Genomic DNA, 21153 nt, shown 5'->3' with positions numbered 1-21153 from the left:
GCACTAGTTGCATAAGGTGGCTAGCGGGTGTCTGTCTCTCCCACTTTAGTCGGAACGGATTCGATGAAAAGGGTCCTTATGAAGGGTAAATAGAAATTGGCATATCACGTTGTGGTTTTACGTAGGTAAGAAACGTTCTTGCTAGAAACCTATAGAAGCCACGTAAAAACTTGCAACAACAATTAGAGGACGTCTAACTTGTTTTTGCAGCATATGCCTTGTGATGTGATATGGCCAAAAGGATGTGATGAATGAAATATATGTGATGTATGAGATTGATCATGTTCTTGTAATAGGAATCACGACTTGCATGTCGATGAGTATGACAACCGGCAGGAGCCATAGGAGTTGTCTTTATTTTTTGTATGACCTGCGTGTCATTGAATAACGCCATGTAAATTACTTTACTTTATTGCTAAACACGTTAGCCATAGAAGTAGAAGTAATCGTTGGCGTGACAACTTCATGAAGACACGATGATGGAGATCATGGTGTCATGCCGGTGACGAAGATGATCATGGCGCCCCGAAGATGGAGATCAAAGGAGCAAAATGATATTGGCCATATCATGTCACTATTTGATTGCATGTGATGTTTATCATGTTTTACATCTTATTTGCTTAGAACGACGGTAGCTTAAATAAGATGATCCCTCGCAATAATTTCAAGAAAGTGTTCCCCCTAACTGTGCACCGTTGCGAAGGTTCGTTGTTTCGAAGCACCACGTGATGATCGGGTGTGATAGATTCTAACGTTCGAATACAACGGGTGTAAGCCAGATTTACACACGCAATACACTTAGGTTGACTTGACGAGCCTAGCATGTACAGACATGGCCTCGGAACACGGAAGACCGAAAGGTCGAGCATGAGTCGTATAGAAGATACGATCAACATGAAGATGTTCACCGATGTTGACTAGTCCGTCTCACGTGATGATCGGACACGGCCTAGTTGACTCGGATCATGTTTCACTTAGATGACTAGAGGGATGTCTATCTGAGTGGGAGTTCATTGAATAATTTGATTAGATGAACTTAATTATCATGAACTTATTCTAAAATCTTTACAATATGTCTTGTAGATCAAATGGCCCACGTTGCCCTCAACTTCAACGCGTTCCTAGAGAAAACCAAGCTGAAAGATGATGGCAGCAACTATACGGACTGGGTCCGGAATCTGAGGATCATCCTCATAGCTGCCAAGAAAGATTATGTCCTAGAAGCACAGCTAGGTGAAGCACCAATCCCAGAGAACCAAGATGTTATGAACGCTTGGCAGCAGCGTGCTGATGATTACTCCCTCGTTTAGTGCGGCATGCTTTACAGCTTAGAACCGGGGCTCCAAAAGCGTTTTGAGCAACACGGAGCATATGAGATGTTCGAAGAGCTGAAAATGGTTTTCCAAGCTCATGCCCGGGTCGAGAGATATGAAGTCTCCGACAAGTTCTTCAGTTGTAAGATGGAGGAAAATAGTTCTGTCAGCGAGCACATACTCAAAATGTCTGGGTTACACAACCGCTTGTCTCAGCTGGGAGTTAATCTCCCGGATGACGCGGTCATTGACAGAATCCTTCAGTCGCTTCCACCGAGCTTCAAGAGCTTTGTGATGAACTTCAATATGCAGGGGATGGAAAAGACCATTCCTGAGGTATATTCAATGCTGAAATCAGCGGAGGTGGAGATCAAAAAGGAACATCAAGTGTTGATGGTGAATAAAACCACTAAGTTCAAGAAAGGCAAGGGTAAGAAGAACTTCAAGAAGGACGGCAAGGGAGTTGCCGCGCCCGGTAAGTCAGTTGCCGGGAAGAAGCCAAAGAATGGACCCAAGCCTGAGACTGAGTGCTTTTATTGCAAGGGAAGTGGTCACTGGAAGCGGAACTGCCCCAAATACTTAGCGGACAAGAAGGCCGGCAACACCAAAGGTATATGTGATATACATGTAATTGATGTGTACCTTACCAGTACTCGTAGTAGCTCCTGGGTATTTGATACCGGTGCGGTTGCTCATATTTGTAACTCAAAACAGGAGCTGCGGAATAAGCGGAGACTGGCGAAGGACGAGGTGACGATGCGCGTCGGGAATGGTTCCAAGGTCGATGTGATCGCCGTCGGCACGCTACCTCTACATTTACCTACGGGATTAGTTTTAAACCTCAATAATTGTTATTTAGTGCCAGCTTTGAGCATGAACATTGTATCTGGATCTCGTTTAATGCGGGATGGCTACTCATTTAAATCCGAGAATAATGGTTGTTCTATTTATATGAGAGATATGTTTTATGGTCATGCCCCGCTGGTCAATGGTTTATTCTTAATGAATCTCGAACGTGATGTTACACATATTCATAGTGTGAACAAAGATGTAAAGTTGATAACGATAGTCCCACATACTTGTGGCACTGCCGCCTTGGTCACATTGGTGTCAAGCGCATGAAGAAGCTCCATGCTGATGGACTTTTAGAGTGTCTTGATTACGAATCATTTGACACGTGCGAACCATGCCTCATGGGTAAGATGACCAAGACTCCGTTCTCTGGAACAAATGGAGCGAGCAACCAACTTATTGGAAATCATACATACTGATGTGTGCGGTCCAATGAGTGTTGAGGCTCGCGGTGGCTATCGTTATGTTCTCACTCTCACTGATGACTTGAGTAGATATGGGTATGTCTACCTAATGAAACACAAGTCTGAGACCTTTGAAAAGTTCAAGGAATTTCAGAGTGAGGTTGAGAATCAACGTGACAGGAAAATAAAATTCTTACGATCAGATCGTGGAGGGGAATATTTGAGTCACGAATTTGGCACACACTTAAGGAAATGTGGAATAGTTTCACAACTCACGCCGCCTGGAACACCTCAGCGAAATGGTGTGTCCGAACGTCGTAATCGCACTCTATTGGATATGGTGCGATCTATGATGTCTCTTACCGATCTACCGCTCTCATTTTGGGGCTATGCTTTAGAGACTGCCGCATTCACTTTAAATAGGGCTCCGTCGAAATACGTTGAGACGACACCGTATGAATTATGGTTTGGGAAGAAACCTAAGATGTCGTTTCTAAAAGTTTGGGGATGCGATGCTTATGTTAAGAAACTTCAACCTGAAAAGCTCGAACCCAAGTCGGAAAAATGCGTCTTCATAGGATACCCTAAGGAAACCATTGGGTATACCTTCTACCTCAGATTCGAAGGCAAGATCTTTGTTGCCAAGAACGGGTCCTTTCTGGAGAAAGAGTTTCTCTCGAAAGAAGTAAGTGGGAGGAAAGTGGAACTTGATGAAGTACTACCTCTTGAACCGGAAAGTAGCGCAGCTCAGGAAGATGTTCCTGTGATGCCTGCACTGACTAGAGAGGAAGCTAATGATGATGATCAAGGTACTTCGGATCAAGTTACTACTGAACTTCGTAGGTCCACAAGGACACGTTCCGCGCCAGAGTGGTACGGCAACCCTGTCTTGGAAATCATGTTGTTAGACAACGGTGAACCTTCGAACTATGAAGAAGCGATGGCGGGCCCAGATTCCGACAAATGGCTAGAAGCCATGAAATCCGAGATAGGATCCATGTATGAAAACGAAGTATGGACTTTGACTAACTTGCCCGATGATCGGCGAGCCATAGAAAATAAATGGATCTTTAAGAACAAGACGGACGCGGATGGTAATGTGACCATCTATAAAGCTCGACTTGTCGCTAAGGGTTATCGACAAGTTCAAGGGGTTGACTACGATGAGACTTTCTCACCCGTAGCGAAGCTGAAGTCCGTCCGAATCATGTTAGCAATTGCCGCATTCTATGATTATGAGATATGGCAAATGGATGTCAAAACGGCATTTCTTAACGGCTTTCTGAAGGAAGAATTGTATATGATGCAGCCGGAAGGTTTTGTCGATCCTAAGAATGCTAACAAGGTATGCAAGCTCCAGCGCTCCATCTATGGGCTGGTGCAAGCATCTCGGAGTTGGAACATTCGATTTGATGAGATGATCAAAGCGTTTGGGTTTGCACAGACTTATGGAGAAGCCTGTGTTTACAAGAAAGTGAGTGGGAGCTCTGTAGCATTTCTCATATTATATGTGGATGACATACTATTGATGGGAAATGATATAGAATTCTTGGAAAGTATAAAGGCCTACTTTAATAAGTGTTTTTCAATGAAGGACCTTGGAGAAGCTGCTTACATATTAGGCATCAAGATCTATAGAGATAGATCAAGACGCCTCATTGGTCTTTCACAAAGTATGTACCTTGACAAGATATTGAAGAAGTTCAATATGGATCAGTCCAAGAAGGGGTTCTTGCCTGTATTGCAAGGTGTGCAATTGAGCACGGCTCAATGCCCGACCACGGCAGAAGATAGAGAAAAGATGAGTGTCATCCCCTATGCCTCGGCCATAGGGTCTATTATGTATGCCATGCTGTGTACCAGACCTAATGTAAACCTTGCCGTAAGTTTGGTGGGAAGGTACCAAAGTAATCCCGGCATGGAACACTGGACAGCGGTCAAGAATATCCTGAAGTACCTGAAGAGGACTAAGGATATGTTTCTCGTTTATGGAGGTGACGAAGAGCTCGTCGTAAAGGGTTACGTCGATGCTAGCTTCGACACAGATCTGGATGACTCTAAGTCACAAACCGGATACGTGTATATTTTGAATGGTGGGGCAGTAAGCTGGTGCAGTTGCAAGCAAAGCGTTGTGGCGGGATCTACATGTGAAGCGGAATACATGGCGGCCTCAGAGGCAGCACAAGAAGCAATCTGGGTGAAGGAGTTCATTACCGACCTAGGAGTTATTCCCAATGCGTCGGGCCCGATGACTCTCTTCTATGACAATACTGGAGCTATTGCCCTTGCCAAGGAGCCCAAGTTTCACAGGAAGACCAGGCATATCAAGCGCCGCTTCAACTCCATTCGTGAAAGTGTTCAAAATGGAGACATAGATATTTGTAAAGTACATACGGACCTGAATGTAGCAGATCCGTTGACTAAACCTCTCCCTAGAGCAAAACATGATCAACACCAGAACTCTATGGGTGTTCGATTCATCACAATGTAACTAGATTATTGACTCTAGTGCAAGTGGGAGACTGTTGGAAATATGCCCTAGAGGCAATAATAAAATGGTTATTATTATATTTCCTTGTTCATGATAATTGTCTATTGTTCATGTTATAATTGTGTTATCCGGAAATCGTAATACATGTGTGAATACATAGACCACAATGTGTCCCTAGTGAGCCTCTAGTTGACTAGCTCATTGATCAACAGATAGTCATAGTTTCCTGACTATGGACATTGGATGTCATTGATAACGGGATCACATCATTAGGAGAATGATGTAATGGACAAGACCCAATCCTAAGCATAGCACAAAAGATCGTGTAGTTAGTTTGCTAGAGCTTTTCCAAATGTCAAGTATCATTTCCTTAGACCATGAGATTGTGTAACTCCCGGATACCGTAGGAGTGCTTTGGGTGTGCCAAACGTCACAACGTAACTGGGTGACTATAAAGGTGCACTACGGGTATCTCCAAAAGTGTCTGCTGGGTTGGCACGAATCGAGACTGGGATTTGTCACTCCGTATGACGGAGAGGTATCTCTGGGCCCACTCGGTAATGCATCATCATAATGAGCTCAATGTGACCAAGTGTTTGGTCACGGGATCATGCATTACGGTACGAGTAAAGTGACTTGCCGGTAACGAGATTGAACAAGGTATTGGGATACCGACGATCGAATCTCGGGCAAGTAACGTACCGATTGACAAAGGGAATTGTATACGGGGTTGATTGAATCCTCGACATCGTGGTTCATCCGATGAGATCATCGTGGAACATGTGGGAGCCAACATGGGTATCCAGATCCCGCTGTTGGTTATTGACCGGAGAGTCGTCTCGGTCATGTCTGCATGTCTCCCGAACCCGTAGGGTCTACACACTTAAGGTTCGGTGACGCTAGGGTTGTAGAGATATTAGTATGCGGAAATCCGAAAGTTGTTCGGAGTCCCGGATGAGATCCCGGACGTCACGAGGAGTTCCGGAATGGTCCGGAGGTGAATAATTATATATAGGAAGTCCAGTTTCGGCCACCAGGAAAGTTTCGGGGGTCACCGGTATTGTACCGGGACCACCGGAAGGGTCCCGGGGGTCCACCGGGTGGGGCCACCTATCCCGGAGGGCCCCATGGGCTGAAGTGGGGAAGGGAACCAGCCCCTGGTGGGCTGGTGCGCCCCCCTTGGGCCTCCCCTGCGCCTAGGGTTGGAAACCCTAGGGGTGGGGGGGCGCCCCACTTGGCTTGGGGGGCAAGCCACCCCCTTGGCCGCCGCCCCCCTTGGAGATGGGATCTCCCAGGGCCGGCGCCCCCCAGGGGGCCTATATAAACGGGGGAGGGAGGGCAGCCGCACCACAGCCCCTGGCGCTCCCTCTCCCTCCCGTAACACCTCTCCCTCTCGCTGAGCTTGGCGAAGCCCTGCCGAGATCCCCGCTACTTCCACCACCACGCCGTCGTGCTGCTGGATCTTCATCAACCTCTCATTCCCCCTTGCTGGATCAAGAAGGAGGAGACGGCTTCCCCAACCGTACGTGTGTTGAACGCGGAGGTGCCGTCCGTTCGGCGCTCGGTCATCGGTGATTTGGATCACGACGAGTACGACTCCATCAACCCCATTCAATTGAACGCTTCCGCTCGCGATCTACAAGGGTATGTAGATGCACTCCTCTCTCTCGTTGCTAGATGACTCCATAGGTTGATCTTGGTGATGCGTAGAAATTTTCTGATTTCTGCTACGATCCCCAACAATTACATCGAGTGGAATCCGTCAAGGGTGATTCCTCAGGTTTTCCCCTTGGTGTTAGACACACAGTTACTATGGTTACTATGACTTTACACTGAACCATGTTACTAAAGACGGGTCGGCCCTGAGGGGTACCCGCGCGAGCATATTTGCGAGTGATGAGGAGTCGGGTAGACTTGGAGGGTGCCCGCGAGATAATTACGAGGCGTGGCCGGGCATTCTTAGCCCTTGTCGCAAGTCCTCGAGACAGGGCGATGGGGTCACATCTTTCGTGAGTCTTTGCTTGTTACCGCGCGTTCCTAATCCACTACGATTTGGATATTTGATCCGAGGGGCCTCTGGCCTGATAGCACTAACCATCACGTGGGCATAGTATGGGCGTTCTGCGTCGTATACATCAGCCGAAGCTTAATAGACGTCAGTGACTGAGCGGCGCGCGCCGGGTTGGACTGGTAAGCACCTGCCTTTTTAAGGAGGTAGCTAGGTCTGCTCACCGGCTGCCCTCGCAATGTGCAGGAGTTCCCGGGGCGATGGCCCATGACCCCTGGGGGCATAGGTTTAATCCGACGTGCTGACCTCTCTATTAAGTTTAGGTCGGGTTGCGGCGTATTGTTTGGCCGAGGCCGGGCATGACCCAGGAAAGTGTGTCCGGCCGGAGTTAATCGAGTGTGGTGGGTAAGTTGGTGCACCCCTACAGGGAAAAAACATCTATCGATAGCCTGTCCTACGGTAACGGACACTTGGAGTTGTATCCTGATCGATACAACTAGAACTGGATACTTGTGATGAGAATTGGATTGTGATGAGAATTGGATAGTATGGCTCTGGGATTGTTTTCTCGCAGGGAGTCGAGAAGGGATCTCTGGCCGAGGTTGATAACACTTCTACTACTTTACTTTATGCTACTCTACTCCCTCCTGTTGCTGTAAGATGGTGGTTTCTAGAAGATGCTAGTCTTCGATAGGACTAGGCCTTCTCTCTATTCTGGCATTTCTGCAGTCCAGTCCACATATACAAACCCTCTTTGATAATGTTGCATATGTAGTGTAGATCCTTGCTTGCGAGTACTTTGGATGAGTACTCACGGTTGCTTTGCTCCCTCTTTTCCCCCTTTCTTCTTTTTTCCGGTTGATGCAACCAGATGTCGGAGCCCAGGAGCCAGATGCCACCGTCGATGCCTACTACTACGTGGAGACCACCGACGACCAGGAGTAGTTAGGAGGCTCCCAGGCAGGAGGCCTTGCCTTTCCGATCGTTGCTACTTTTGTGTTAGCCTTCTTAAGGCAAACTTGTCTAACTTATGTCTGTACTCAGATATTGTTGCTTCCGCTGACTCTTGTGTTTTCGAGCTTATGTATTCGAGCCCTCGAGGCCCTTGGCTTGTAATATAAAGCTTGCATTATTTTAATTTGTGTCTAGAGTTGTGTTGTGATATCTTCCCGTGAGTCCTTGATCTTGATCGTACACATTTGCGTGTATGATTAATGTACGATTGAATCGAGGGCGTCACATCGGGTGGGCCAGCGTGGGGCGGGTCCGACGTGGCGGCATGCTCGGGCGCGACCAGGCGCCCCATATCCGCTCCATATTTGGGCTGGATATGGGGGGTGCCGGTCAGCCCGGACGTTTTTTAGAACCGTTTAAGGGGGGCGTCTTGGTCATAAAAAACGTGACCGGACTGTGACCGGGCGGCCCGCCTAGACGTATGAGGCGAGTTTGAGGTGTCCGGTTGTAGATGCTCTAACCGAGACATGGATGCAACGGCCAAAAGAACAGGATGCGTGAGAGGACTTGAATTAGTTTTTTTTTCAAAGGGTGGACTTGAATTAGTTGCAGTTTCTTATACTGTCCTAAATTCTACATGGGCCGCAACGAACCAAACTCACCAGAGATCAGTCGGCCTACACCTCCTGCTGTTTGACCCTTTTCCAAACCCAAAGACAAGTACTAGCAGAGAGGGAGCTGTCCCGAATCCGTCGGTTACCACGACTGCCGCCGGCGATGGCTCCCTCCGCCGACGCCGCCGCGCCCGCCCCGACCCCTCCGCTGGCGCCCCTCATCGCCACGCAGCTCAAGTTCCTCCTCACCAACTCCAGTCTCCCCATCAAGGTACCTAGGGTGCTCACGACTGCTCCACCATTCCGGTCCCTCCTCTCACCTGCCTCCCCGCGCTCGCTTGCAGGTGGTGCAGATCTGGTCCGGATGCAGCAGCGGCCGCTACGCCGATCGCTTCACCCTCGGCATCCCCTTCTGCCTCGACTACGTCTACTGTAACGCACCCCTACCCACCCGCTCGCTGTAATGGCCTAGGGTTCGGTGCTCAGGTTTTCGCGGCTCTGATCTTGGTTTCGCAGGGGATTTCTTGTATAATGCGATGCACCCCAAGGTGGCGCCGGACGTCATATTCGGGCAGGGCGACGAGGGATTCCAGCCGCTGGTCGATTATGACGAGTCCGGGAATGGGGGCAAGAGCTGCTTGGCACACTGGGATTACCGCGACCCCGGTGGCCTCCTCTGCCTCGTGGAGGAGCTCCGGTGATTCCCCTTTGCTTCTATGGTTCTCTATGCTGTTATGTGATCATTAGTGTTGCGTGTAATTGCTCTGTGTGCGTGTTAATTGGACTGGAGCCGGTATGAGTTGGGGGTTGCGAACATGGGAATAGGGTTTCGATATGCAGGGGTGGATTCATGCATTTGACATTGGTGCGGTCTAGTTTGGATAGCTAAAATTTTGCACAATCTATGTCATACTAAACGAATTGATGTGCGTGTTTTTTTGTGTCGCTCCCTTTTCTCTCAAATGCATTTAAAGACAATGGAATAGTCATGGAAGAAATAATGGCTGGCCCTTCTGTTTTTTCATATAGCAAAATGAGTCTAATATAATCTGACGGTACATGTGTCGTACGAACAGAAAATGTGCTCCATCCAGTCTATTCATTTTTAGAAGAGGTTAACTTTATCGTTTGGTTCCTAATTATACAGATATATTTCGTCATTTGCCTTTTGCACTTATTTATTTCATTCTCTCTGAAGCATTTATGCATAACATACAGGTGACCATCTTATTTCATCTTACTTGAAATAACTTAGTGGAAGAAAAACTCAAATTAGTAAAGTGTAAACACAAGGCCAGCAACTTGGTGATGATTAGGCTTGCACTTGCTTTGGCTAGGTATTTGTTGGGGCTGGGATATTGGTTAGAAATTCATCGAGTGAAGCTAGTGGTGGGGTCCTCAATAAAAATCTGTACTGATATGTCAACAGGAATTAGGAGTGCCAGTGTAGTTGTTGGCATTGAAATAATGCTATCTTGAGATGAGCAGATTGTTCGGGCGCAGAGCATGCTTGAGATTGTACTGGTGCTTTTCGTGCTGAACTCATTTCTAAGCTATTTGCTGTTGGCTTAATTTTCTGCAGGTTATTATACATTGAGTACCAAAAGAAGCTGGTTGAGAAAGTGGACGATGCAAGACTGAAGTTTGAAATAAGCACAGTTCTTGCTAAGGAGGTAAATGTACCAAGTTTTCCCTTTTGGCCTTTCTGTGGCATTGATTGCTTATCTTATGAAGTAACTAGAAGGTATTCTTAATATGGTTTGGTTTAAATATAGCGAGAAACATACATGCTCATGTGAATGAGTTGAAGATCGGGCCATTTGACTGGCTTATTACCAGTTTCGTTCTTCAGCTTGATTGTTGAAATCCATTTATCTGATACATGACTTTTCCAATATTTGTGTTCAAACAGGGGATTGAAGTCTCCATGGTATCATCAACTGGTAGGGTAAGTTTACAGTCTCCACGGCCATTTTCTTCTCTGAAAGTTGATGCCTTTTCTTATATTGTATTTCCATATTTCTTTGTAGTCAGATGAGGTGAAATTTGCTGTCCCGCTTCTGGATTTAGACCTCAAAATGATGGTGCCTGGATGTCCTTGGAAACTTCCCCAAAAGATCCATCTGCAGGTTAACCTCTAAAACCACTCCTTACATGTACACAAATGTGGACATGTAAAAATAGCTGCAACAATGTTAATGATGTTTCTAGAAAATGAGTAATGATGATGATAATTGAGAAATATTTATACCAGCAAAATTTCAGCTGCTTATGCCGATACTTGAAATTGTAACACTATAACCATGATAGTATGGGGTCGTAAGGCCTCATTGAGGTACCCCAGGAGTTCAGGACCTATGTGGGTGCGACGGCAGCCGCACCACTATGGCAGGGATGAAGGAGACTGGCACTTGGTGAACTACTCCTTTGAAATAGACGGGCCTTGCTTCTTTCCCAGTCCCTTGCTAGCAAATCTGAAGGATACAAACAAATCACCTAATGATAGCAACTGCTCATAAGCTAGCAACTGACAATCCAGATCCCTAATATAAAATTTTGTCGTACTTCCTATTGCCCATTCGCCCGGCACATACATTACACTAGTTCATTTATTATTCTGGATTACTTGCCACATCTTTGTAACAATGAGAGTGTGCATCTTCTCCAACCAAGATAACTGCATATGCATAGTAAACCATGTGAAGGTTGCAGTCATTGTTACCTAACACGGTAATATGTACTGCTTAAGAATGTTCCAGCTATTGGATCTTACTACGATCAGAGCATTGTCATTATACAACATGCAAATGGCTCGGGGTATTTCCCTGTAAAAGAAAAGCATCAGGAGTTTCAGCAGTCAACAATCCCATTACTGCATAGATATATTCTCTTTCGCTCAAGTGGTGACTTGGAAGTATCTGATGAAATTGTCATGTGTCAAGGACTCAGTATGCAAACAATTTGGCAGAACTCCCCAAAATACTTCCTAGATAGCAGACAAATCATGCTACACATAAATAACAAATATATTTACTGTTAGACATGGTCACCACTGCTAACTTTCTGTGATTTATAATTAGGATAATTTAATGGAATTTAGGGGTTTTGTCATGCATTTGATAATGGACAGCTCGGCTATTTTGCAGGCCATATTTCCGGTTAGCAGTAGTTACCTCTCTGTTCCTTCTGCACCAGGACTGAAACTAACCTCAACTCCTGATTTGAAGTCACTTTTCTCTGTGGATGGTGTTAAGCTCCCTGCATGGGTAGATGGGATGTAAGTCAACTTGCCAGACTTCCAAATGAGTAAATGGTTAATGAAGATTATCTCTTGTTGCATGTTATATGCCAAAACAGACCAGACCTGTGTGATATAATCTTCTGCAGAACATTTTCACCAAAAGAAACAGCATCACTTTGTCACTGATGATCTCCTCTTTGTCTAATTATGTAAAGGTGCATGGCTGAGTATATTCCCACTTTAGAAGAAGACCTTAAATTGCAGGTAATTATTGTTGCATTTTACCAGTATCTGTCCTGATCTGACTGTCTATTCTCACCATTGGTGTTGTTATTTTGCTATATCTTCTGTTGTGGTCAACTCCATTCATATTAAACGTGATATGTTAGTTAGGGATTGCGCAAGGGTTACTACTTCTGTCACATTAAAGCTGTGAGCACTTCTGTGCTCAAGATTTCATTATGGATGTGTCATTCCGAAAATGGGGCCAAGAACAGAAAAATGTAACTAGGAAAGGACATAGTAGGTTTTATGATATTGTTGACATCGTAGCAGCAGGAGACCTTTTGCCGTGTTGTAGCTTTTGCATTTTGTCCTTTATTAGTAGACTTGTTTGGACATATCCACTGGAAACTGAAATTTCACTATGGCTGAAGCATCTAATTGGTTAAACAAGGTATCAGTTTTAGAATACCATTAATGGCACTGTTGGATTTTACAAGCTTATGTTTCTGAATTATATTGAAGGTCGTGGATGCATCAGCTTCAATCGGTTGCAGGAGACGATTCATTGAAGCCCTAGCTCCTGCTTTCGGGAGACCATTGGAGGCTGATCCGGTACTTGCTTCTCATTGTTTTCTTATGTTATTGTGGTTTTTGCCATGTCGTTTAACAACTCTGTCTATGTATCAGATTTTTTGCAGGAAAGCCACGGTTCTTTCCATTTCGGGGATTTTCACATTTCTGGTATGTCATTAAATGCGTAAATCTAGTTTTTTTTTTCATTTTCTCCACTACGTGGAGCTAATCAATAAATAAAAGAATACAATAGTTCATTACCTTCCTACCAAGAGACGGAGCGAATGTTAGGATTGTTGGCCATTCAAGCTGTGCGGGTTGCTGGCCCAGGATTGACCCTCCATGGTTGCATTTCATCATCCTTATTTAAAAAGTGCCAAGGGGATTCTCCTGTAATATATAAGGGCAGCGTTAGCATGTTGGAGTGTTGGACAAAGTGACCTGAACTCTGCCGTGTTTCCACCTGTCCGTGCCTGTTCCTGCTGCCCACACCCTTTTCCACCGCGATTTCCCGCCGCCGCCGGTGCCTTTTTTCCGCGGCTCGCGGCTATAAAAGCCGTCTAGTGACTCCTCTATCTCCACTCCTCTCTCCGCTTCTCCCCCTCCCCTCCCCAGATCTGCCTGCGCCCTTTCTTCCGCCAATGCCATGCTGCGTCGCCGCCCCATCGGGAGCAGGGCCGCCGCGTGGCCTCCAAAAGAGGATGATGCCGCCTATGAGGCGCAAGCTGCCGCCATCAGCGAGATGGGTGACATCGAGATGCTTGAGTCGGACGACGAGGATCCCATCATCCCGGGCGTGCTCGTTGGACTCTTCCGCAAGAGGGCCGCCCGCCGCGTCAACATTGTGCCATGGACACGCCAGCGTCGCACCCTCACCTGTAGGGAGGCTTGGAACGCCCTCATTACTGCCTACCTTGCTGGCCCAGCCCCAGTCTTTGATGAGAACACGGCCTGGCGAAATTCGAAAAAGCCATGGCAGAATTGGCAGCGATGGACGCCAAGAGGGAGTGCGCCATCTGGGAATGAGCTGCTGCCCCTGATGTCGAGGAGGGCGCCTGGTTGGCATGGGAGTCGGACGCCCGCGACTCAAAGGCCACAGCCAGCATCGGCAAGTCCTGCGCTGGCTCGTCCCGTGGCATCTAGTTTAGTTTACTAATGTAGTTGTGTTGGAAATGTTGTCCCCTTCTCTAAAATGTCTCTAAAGTGACTAATCTTACCCCTGGATATGTACAATTTCACTAAAGCGACTAATTTTGTCCCCATATATAAATGAACTATCACTTTGCAATGTCGTTCCAAGTGTTTGATGTTCTGACCGAAGTTTGGTTAAAAATCTATGCTAAGAGGCTGCATTTTGGAGAATCTGAGTCTGCACGTAGGCTTGGCAGCCTCCCAAAAATTATGGAGTGGGCTCCGAAACCATTTTGGAGGCTGTTGAAGTGGTGAATCTGCTAGATTTCTCTAAAGTCTCAGGGGCTTCCCCTCGTGTCGTAAATACTTTCCTTACCCTTTTGGCAAATAAGCCTTCTTCTTTTTTGTTCTGGATATGTATTTTGTATTTGCATACAGCTGTCTGCAATTCTGTGTGGGGGCTGCTAGTAAATTAGAGCGGGGAGACCTGCCCTTGTGCGCTCTGGTACACGTGTCATCTGAGCTCTGTGACCCCATCCCCCTTTCTGGTGGCCAGCAGGCGGTGCCACCATCGCTTGAGGCAACATGGAAAATGTAAAAGAAAACAAAATCCAACTTAACTGAAAGCATACAGATGACCAACTTTTAACCCAAACAGTCAAATCCGAACTTCTGAATCTAATTACCAACTTTTAACTCATCGAATCACAAGATTCAACGCACAAACCAAACTTCTAACTCAATCAAAATGAACATTGGACTCGTAAATTGCTAGCATTTCATTTTAGAATTGCCAAGCACGTTGAATCACAACCAACATCCATTTCTTGTACCAGAAACGGTGAAACGAACTAGAGCATGGAATGCCTTTTATACATTTGCTCCTACTTTGCGCTTTCACTTCATGTCACCCGTTACTAACAGAAAAACAGTCTTGAACCCTGAAATTTATGAAACATTCACTTTTCAATTCTTCTAGAACCGTTTGATTCGCAACAGCGAACTGTTAAATGGATACCCTTTTCACCCTCGGGGGGTTTCCCAAGTGGTTTTGGCTGATGTGGCTGCCATGTGTCCGCCGACCACCGTATCACTGCCATGTCGCCGGGTTCCTTTTACTGTTTTATTTCTGCCAATTTTTCTATCATTTCTAGCATTTTCCATTTAAGTTCTCTATCCGAATGAGGGAGTTTATTATAGACTGTTTTTTGCTGTAGTGTTTGTCGTTTCATGGTAGTGACATGGCTGACATCTGGCACCCATGTCACCAAAACCACTAGGGAAACCAAACCACCCAAGTGTGAAAAGCATGGTGTACAGTAGTTTGATGTTGCAATTCAAACGGTTTTATAGTTGAAGATTGAAAAGTGAACCTTTGCCAGAGTTCACTGTCGAATAGTAGACTTTTTCTTAGTAAGAATGCTCTCTATAAATTATTATGTTGGCATTTGGCACTATATCTTTTGATTCTTTAGTCTCATATACTTGTGTCTGGATTATCCACTAACCAGTAGTGACTTTTGACGCAATGTGATGTTGCAGGTTCACTTTGTCATCCCCCTTCAATTCCCCAAACAACAACCTATCCTGACTTTGCAGAGTTGTCAGGTATATTTATTTGGCTAATGGTTATTTGTGATATACTCCCTCCGTACAAAGTTAGTACAAAGTTGAGACACTTATTTTTGGGCGGAGGGAGTACATGCTTCCTGGTTATTTGTGATGTAGATGCTTGATCAAAGGTCTTGCTTGTATGCAGTCTGTTGTTTTTGAATATAGATTTGGATGGTCGGTGGTAGTGACGGCTGTTGGTATTTTTGTTGCTTGTGCAGTAACGTTCTCATTCCTGATTCCTCTGCAGCACTGTAATTCCCAAGGTATACCTATCACGTCACCTCCAAGAAACAGCTATCCATGGAGTCCTAGATGGGAAGTGACGGAAATGGTGGAACGCATCTAGTAAGTCTTTCATTCTACCTGTCTTTTGCATCTGCAATGATTTGTAGAATCTTATTTGATATTTCCTTCACAAATTTACAGCGACTATCTGGCTGACGAGTGTCAGAATTTCAAGAAGTTATGCAGTGATGGTTTCCCTCAAGCAAAGTAGCTAACGAGGTAATGTCCTGGAGAGCGAACTTTTCTCCATGGTTTCCCTCAAACGAGTAGCTAAGGATGTAATGTTGTGAAGAACAGACTCTTCCTCTAGGTGATTTTTAGTCGTGCTTCTTTCGGTGCGGAAGTGCAACTACTGATTGATTGTTGTCATCTCTGTCTAGGGAGCATCTCTACCCTTTTGGCTTGCACGCTCTGCCCGTAAGCAGTAGTCCTCGACTATCTGTGTGATGAGCGAGGAGCAAGGAAGCAGCCTGACCAGGCAGGAGAATCAGTCCATAGGGCAAGAGAGTGCTTCTATTTGGCAAGTAAATTGTGTACAATAGAGCGTTGTTGGTTTGTTGATGCCACCCCTGCTGGTCATGGTGGTTTTGGGGGAGAAATGGCAATTCAGTTCTTCCTGTCTTGGAGTTGTGTACATATGGATATTGGTCGTTGAATTCTCTCCAGTGTAAAGTTTGCTGCATGTGACAGTTAGTATGAACTGTTCTGTTCTTGAACATCTATGGTAACTCGGGCGTGAACTCGAAGAAATCAGCTGCTTTTTTTTTCATCAGGTACTTGTCTGCACCGTTGCCCTTGCCCGTCGGAGAAGAGGAAGTAGTAGTATGAATTCGTCAGTTTGCTTCCACTGGCAGCGTTGTTTCGATATTAGACTATTTCAATCAACTTTTTAACGAGGTAGTCATCCCGGGTTACCATCGATTGCTAGCAGGCGAGTTGGTCTAGTGGTTTGTGTAGCAGGTGTTTTATATTTGGCGGTTTACTCGATTAAAATGAAAATTTATGAACATTGCGTGAAAGATCCAACATACATAGGTCCAAGAAGAAGGGAAATTTTTACCATAACATCGGATCCTCCGTTTACAAATATAAGATGTCTCCAATATTTCAATATAGATTGCATACAGACTGAAATGCGTGAACTAACACACTAGACGTATCGATGTAAAACACACACACACTAAACGTATCTATAAATATCTGATTCAGAAGAAAGTTAGAACATCTTATTATGAATGGAGGGAGTAGAAAAGATCATGATAAGTGCCATACGTGTGTCACGAATACATGACAACTTCGAATGTTTTTATGTCAAATTTAGCTACGCGGGGATGACAACTTTTAGTTGTCAAACATAGCAACTTTCTTTTCGGATGACATGTTTCAGATTTTTCGGGCCTTGGTTTTTCTTTTTAGATGGTAACTTTAGTTTAAAAAACGTCAGGGCGGGATAATTTGGGAAACAATATACGAGATGCTTCTTTAAGTTGTTTCACTATTGTATATGAACGCTGCTACACAGACGACAAATGTTGGACAAATTTAAGACGACACATCATATCAAACCGTTCATGCGGTCGGCTTTTGTACAAACTCCTCCTCCAAGAAAGAAAGTTAGGGTCCGTGCCTCTCGCCAGCCCGACGCATGTCCACCTCGTCTCCGGTGTCCCTAGGGCCATGGAGGCACGGTGGATCCTGGCAAGGGCCGGTGGGAGGGCTCCGTTTTTAGTGGTTATTTTCAATCTTGCTAGGGTTTGTATCCTGGCCAGGAAGGCGAGACGGCAGCGGCTCCCTGAAAATGAAATAAAGGTCTCCTCGCCTAGCCTCCGTTCCGGCGGTGCGTCTAGCATCGTTAGTGGGCGTGTGGAGGTGTGTCTCCGGCAGATCTATCTTTGGTGAATTTGCTCGGATCTCGTCGTTATTCGTCTACGTTCGTGTGTGGTTTGGATCCTTTCAATCTACTTTTTTTTATCGGCGGCGGTTGCTGTTCTGGGGTGCTGGTCCTATGTGGCGTTAGTACGACGACTTCCCGACTGTCTACTACAATAAGTTGTGTCCGACTCCGGCGATGGAGGGGCGATGACGGCGATGCGCCTTCGGCTCGCTTCAATGCTTGTAGTTGTCGCTAGGTGGTCTACGGATCTGGATGTAATTTTTATTTTCGGTGTTTGTTGTACAACCATGATTGAAGATGAATTGATTGAAAGTTTCTCCACAAAAAAAAAACCGTTCATGTGTAGAGCAAAAACTAAACAACAACGTTCAATCCAACATCATCCAGCGTTCGGCCAGTCTATTGTCGTCCGCGCAGTAGTTTCGATTGCATATACACTGCCGAAGGGTCAATGTTTCTAGAAGCTCTGGAATACACGCAATATACTTTTATGAAATATTGCTGCATAAGAGCATCTCCAATAGATGGTCCAAAATTTGGCCGTCCAAAACCGTAGATGTAAAATTTGAACCGCCAAAAAGTGTGTTTTGGAGCTTCAAAAAAGCTCAACTCCAACAGATGGTCCAAATTGATGATCCAAAAGAGCAACTTCAATAGATGGTCCAAAATGAAGATGTAAATTTCTTAAAACGACAAACTACTAGTCCATTCAACATAGTTCAAACATCAAATTCAACATAGTTTCATACATGAACTTCAACTACTACTTATTCAAACTACTAGATAAACTACTCCTCATTGTCGGAGCCACGGAACTGCGCCCAGAACTCCTCCTTCTCCAGGTCGTCGCACCCCTCCTCCTCCTCCTCCTCCTCCGAGAAGTCTGCCCAGTCCTCCTCGGAAGAGGACTCGATTGTTGGGGAACGCAATAATTTCAAAAAAATTCCTATGCACACGCAAGATCCATCTAGGTGATGCATAGCAATGAGAGGGGAGAGTGTTGTCCACGTACCCTCGTAGACCGAAAGCGGAAGCGTTATGATAATGCGGTTGATGTAGTCGTACGTCTTCACGATCCGACCGATCCTAGTACCGAAAGTACGGCACCTCCGCGATCTGCACACGTTCAGCTCGGTGACGTCCCACGAACTCTAGATCCAGCTGAGGTTGAGGGAGAGTTTCGTCAGCACGACGGCGTAATGACGTGATGATGAAGTTACCGACGCAGGGCTTCGCCTAAGCACTACAACGATATGACCGAGGTGGAAATCTGTGGAGGGGGGCACCGCACACGGCTAAACAATCAACTTGTGTGTCTATGGGGTGCCCCCTCCCCCGTATATAAAGGAGTGGAGGAGGGGGAGGGCCGGCCCTCTCTATGGCGCGCCCAAGGGGGAGTCCTACTCCCACCGGGAGTAGGATTCCCCCCTTTCCCTAGTTGGAGTAGGAGAGGAAGGAAGGAGAAGAGAGGGAGAAGGAAAGAGGGGCGCCGCCCCCCCCCCCCTTCCATAGTCCAATTCGGACCCAAGGGGGAGGGGGCACGCGGCCTGCCCTGGCCGCCCCTCTCTCTCCACTAAGGCCCATATGGCCCTTTAGACTCCCCGGGGGGTTCCGGTAACCTCCCGGTACTCCGGTAAATGCCCGAACTCACCCGGAACCATTCCGAAGTCCAAACATAGTCGTCCAATATATAAATCTTTATGTCTCGACCATTTCGAGACTCCTCGTCATGTCTGTGGTCACATCCGGGACTCCGAACAACCTTCGGTACATCAAAACACAAAAACTCATAATACCGACTGTCATCGAACGTTAAGCGTGCGGACCCTATGGGTTCGAGAACTATGCAGACATGACCGAAACTCATCTCCGGTCAATAACCAATAGCGGAACTTGGATGCTCATATTGGTTCCTACATATTCTACGAAGATCTTTATCGGTCAAACCGCATAACAAAATACGTTGTTCCCTTTGTCATCGGTATGTTACTTGCCCGAGATTCGATCGCCGGTATCTCAATACCTAGTTCAATATCGTTACCGGAAAGTCTCTTTACTCGTTCCGTAATGCATCATCCCGTAACTAACTCATTAGTCACATTGCTTGCAAGGCTTATAGTGATGTGCATTACCGAGAGGGCCCAGAGATAGCTCTCCGATACTCGGAGTGACAAATCCTAATCTCGATCTATGCCAACTCAACAAACACCATCAGAGACACCTGTAGAGCATCTTTATAATCACCCAGTTACGTTGTGACGTTTGATAGCACACTAAGTGTTCCTCCGGCATTCGGGAGTTGCATAATCTCATAGTCATAAGAACATGTATAAGTCATGAAGAAAGCAATAGCAACAAACTAAACGATCAAGTGCTAACCTAATGGGTCAAGTCAATCACATCATTCTCTAATGATGTGATCCCGTTAATAAAATGACAACTCATGTCTACGGCTAGGAAACTTAACCATCTTTGATTCAACGAGCTAGTCAAGTAGATGCATACTAGTGACACTCTGTTTGTCTATGTATTCACACATGTACTAAGTTTCCAGTTAATACAATTCTAGCATGAATAATAAACATTTATCATGATATAAGGAAATATAAATAAAAAATTTGTTATTGCCTCTAGGGCATATTTCCTTTAGTCTCCCACTTGCAGTAGAGTCAATAATCTAGATTGCACAGTAATGATTCTAACACCCATGGAGTCTTGGTGCTGATCATGTTTTGCTCGTGAGAGAGGCTTAGTCAACGGGTCTGCAACATTCAGATCTATATGTATCTTGCAAATCTCTATGTCTCCCTCCTTGACTTGATCGCGGATGGAATTGAAGCATCTCTTGATGTGCTTGGTTCTCTTGTGAAATCTGGATTCCTTTGCCAAGGCAATTGCACCAGTATTGTCACAAAAGATTTTCATTGGACCCGATGCACTAGGTATGACACCTAGATCGGATATGAACTCCTTCATCCAGACTCCTTCATTTGCTGCTTCCGAAGCAGCTATGTACTCCACTTCACACGTAGATCCCGCCACGACACTTTGCTTAGAACCGCACCAACTTACAGCTCCACCGTTCAATATAAATACGTATCCGGTTTGTGACTTGGAGTCATTCGGATCAGTGTTAAAGCTTGCATCAACGTAACAATTTATGACGAGCTCTTTGTCACCTCCATAAACGAGAAACATATCCTTAGTCCTTTTCAGGTATTTCAGGATTTTCTTGACCGCTGTCCAGTGATCCACTCCTAGATTACTTTGGTACCTCCCTGCTAAACTAATAGCAAGGCACACATCAGGTCTGGTACACAGCATTGCATACATGATAGAACCTATGGCTGAAGCATAGGGAATGACTTTCATTTTCTCTCTATCTTCTGCAATGGTCGGGCATTGAGTCTGACTCAACTTCACACCTTGTAACAAAGGCAAGAACCCTTTCTTTGCTTGATCCATTTTGAACTTCTTCAAAACTTTATCAAGGTATGTGCTTTGTGAAAGTCCAATCAAGCGTCTTGATCTATCTCTATAGATCTTGATGCCCA

General features: G+C 45.7%; 1 protein-coding gene across 1 annotated transcript; it reads left to right on the top strand.

Moving 5' to 3' along the window:
• The first annotated feature begins 8673 nt into the window (after positions 1–8673).
• LOC123165304 (BRISC and BRCA1-A complex member 2) lies at positions 8674–16477 on the top strand. The gene is made up of 14 exons (XM_044582931.1): positions 8674–8907; positions 8981–9068; positions 9153–9333; positions 10219–10309; positions 10549–10584; positions 10667–10765; positions 11783–11913; positions 12093–12141; positions 12625–12714; positions 12790–12843; positions 15349–15414; positions 15668–15765; positions 15847–15924; positions 16086–16477. Exons 1-13 carry the CDS (start codon positions 8800–8802, stop codon positions 15914–15916), a joined length of 1161 nt encoding a protein of 386 aa, XP_044438866.1. The 5' UTR covers positions 8674–8799; the 3' UTR covers positions 15917–15924; positions 16086–16477.
• Positions 16478–21153: the final 4676 nt, after the last annotated feature.

Source organism: Triticum aestivum, chromosome 7D (assembly GCF_018294505.1).
Source record: "Triticum aestivum cultivar Chinese Spring chromosome 7D, IWGSC CS RefSeq v2.1, whole genome shotgun sequence".
In the NCBI taxonomy this organism is placed as follows: domain Eukaryota; kingdom Viridiplantae; phylum Streptophyta; class Magnoliopsida; order Poales; family Poaceae; genus Triticum; species Triticum aestivum.
This window is presented reverse-complemented; position numbering and strand designations above follow the sequence as displayed.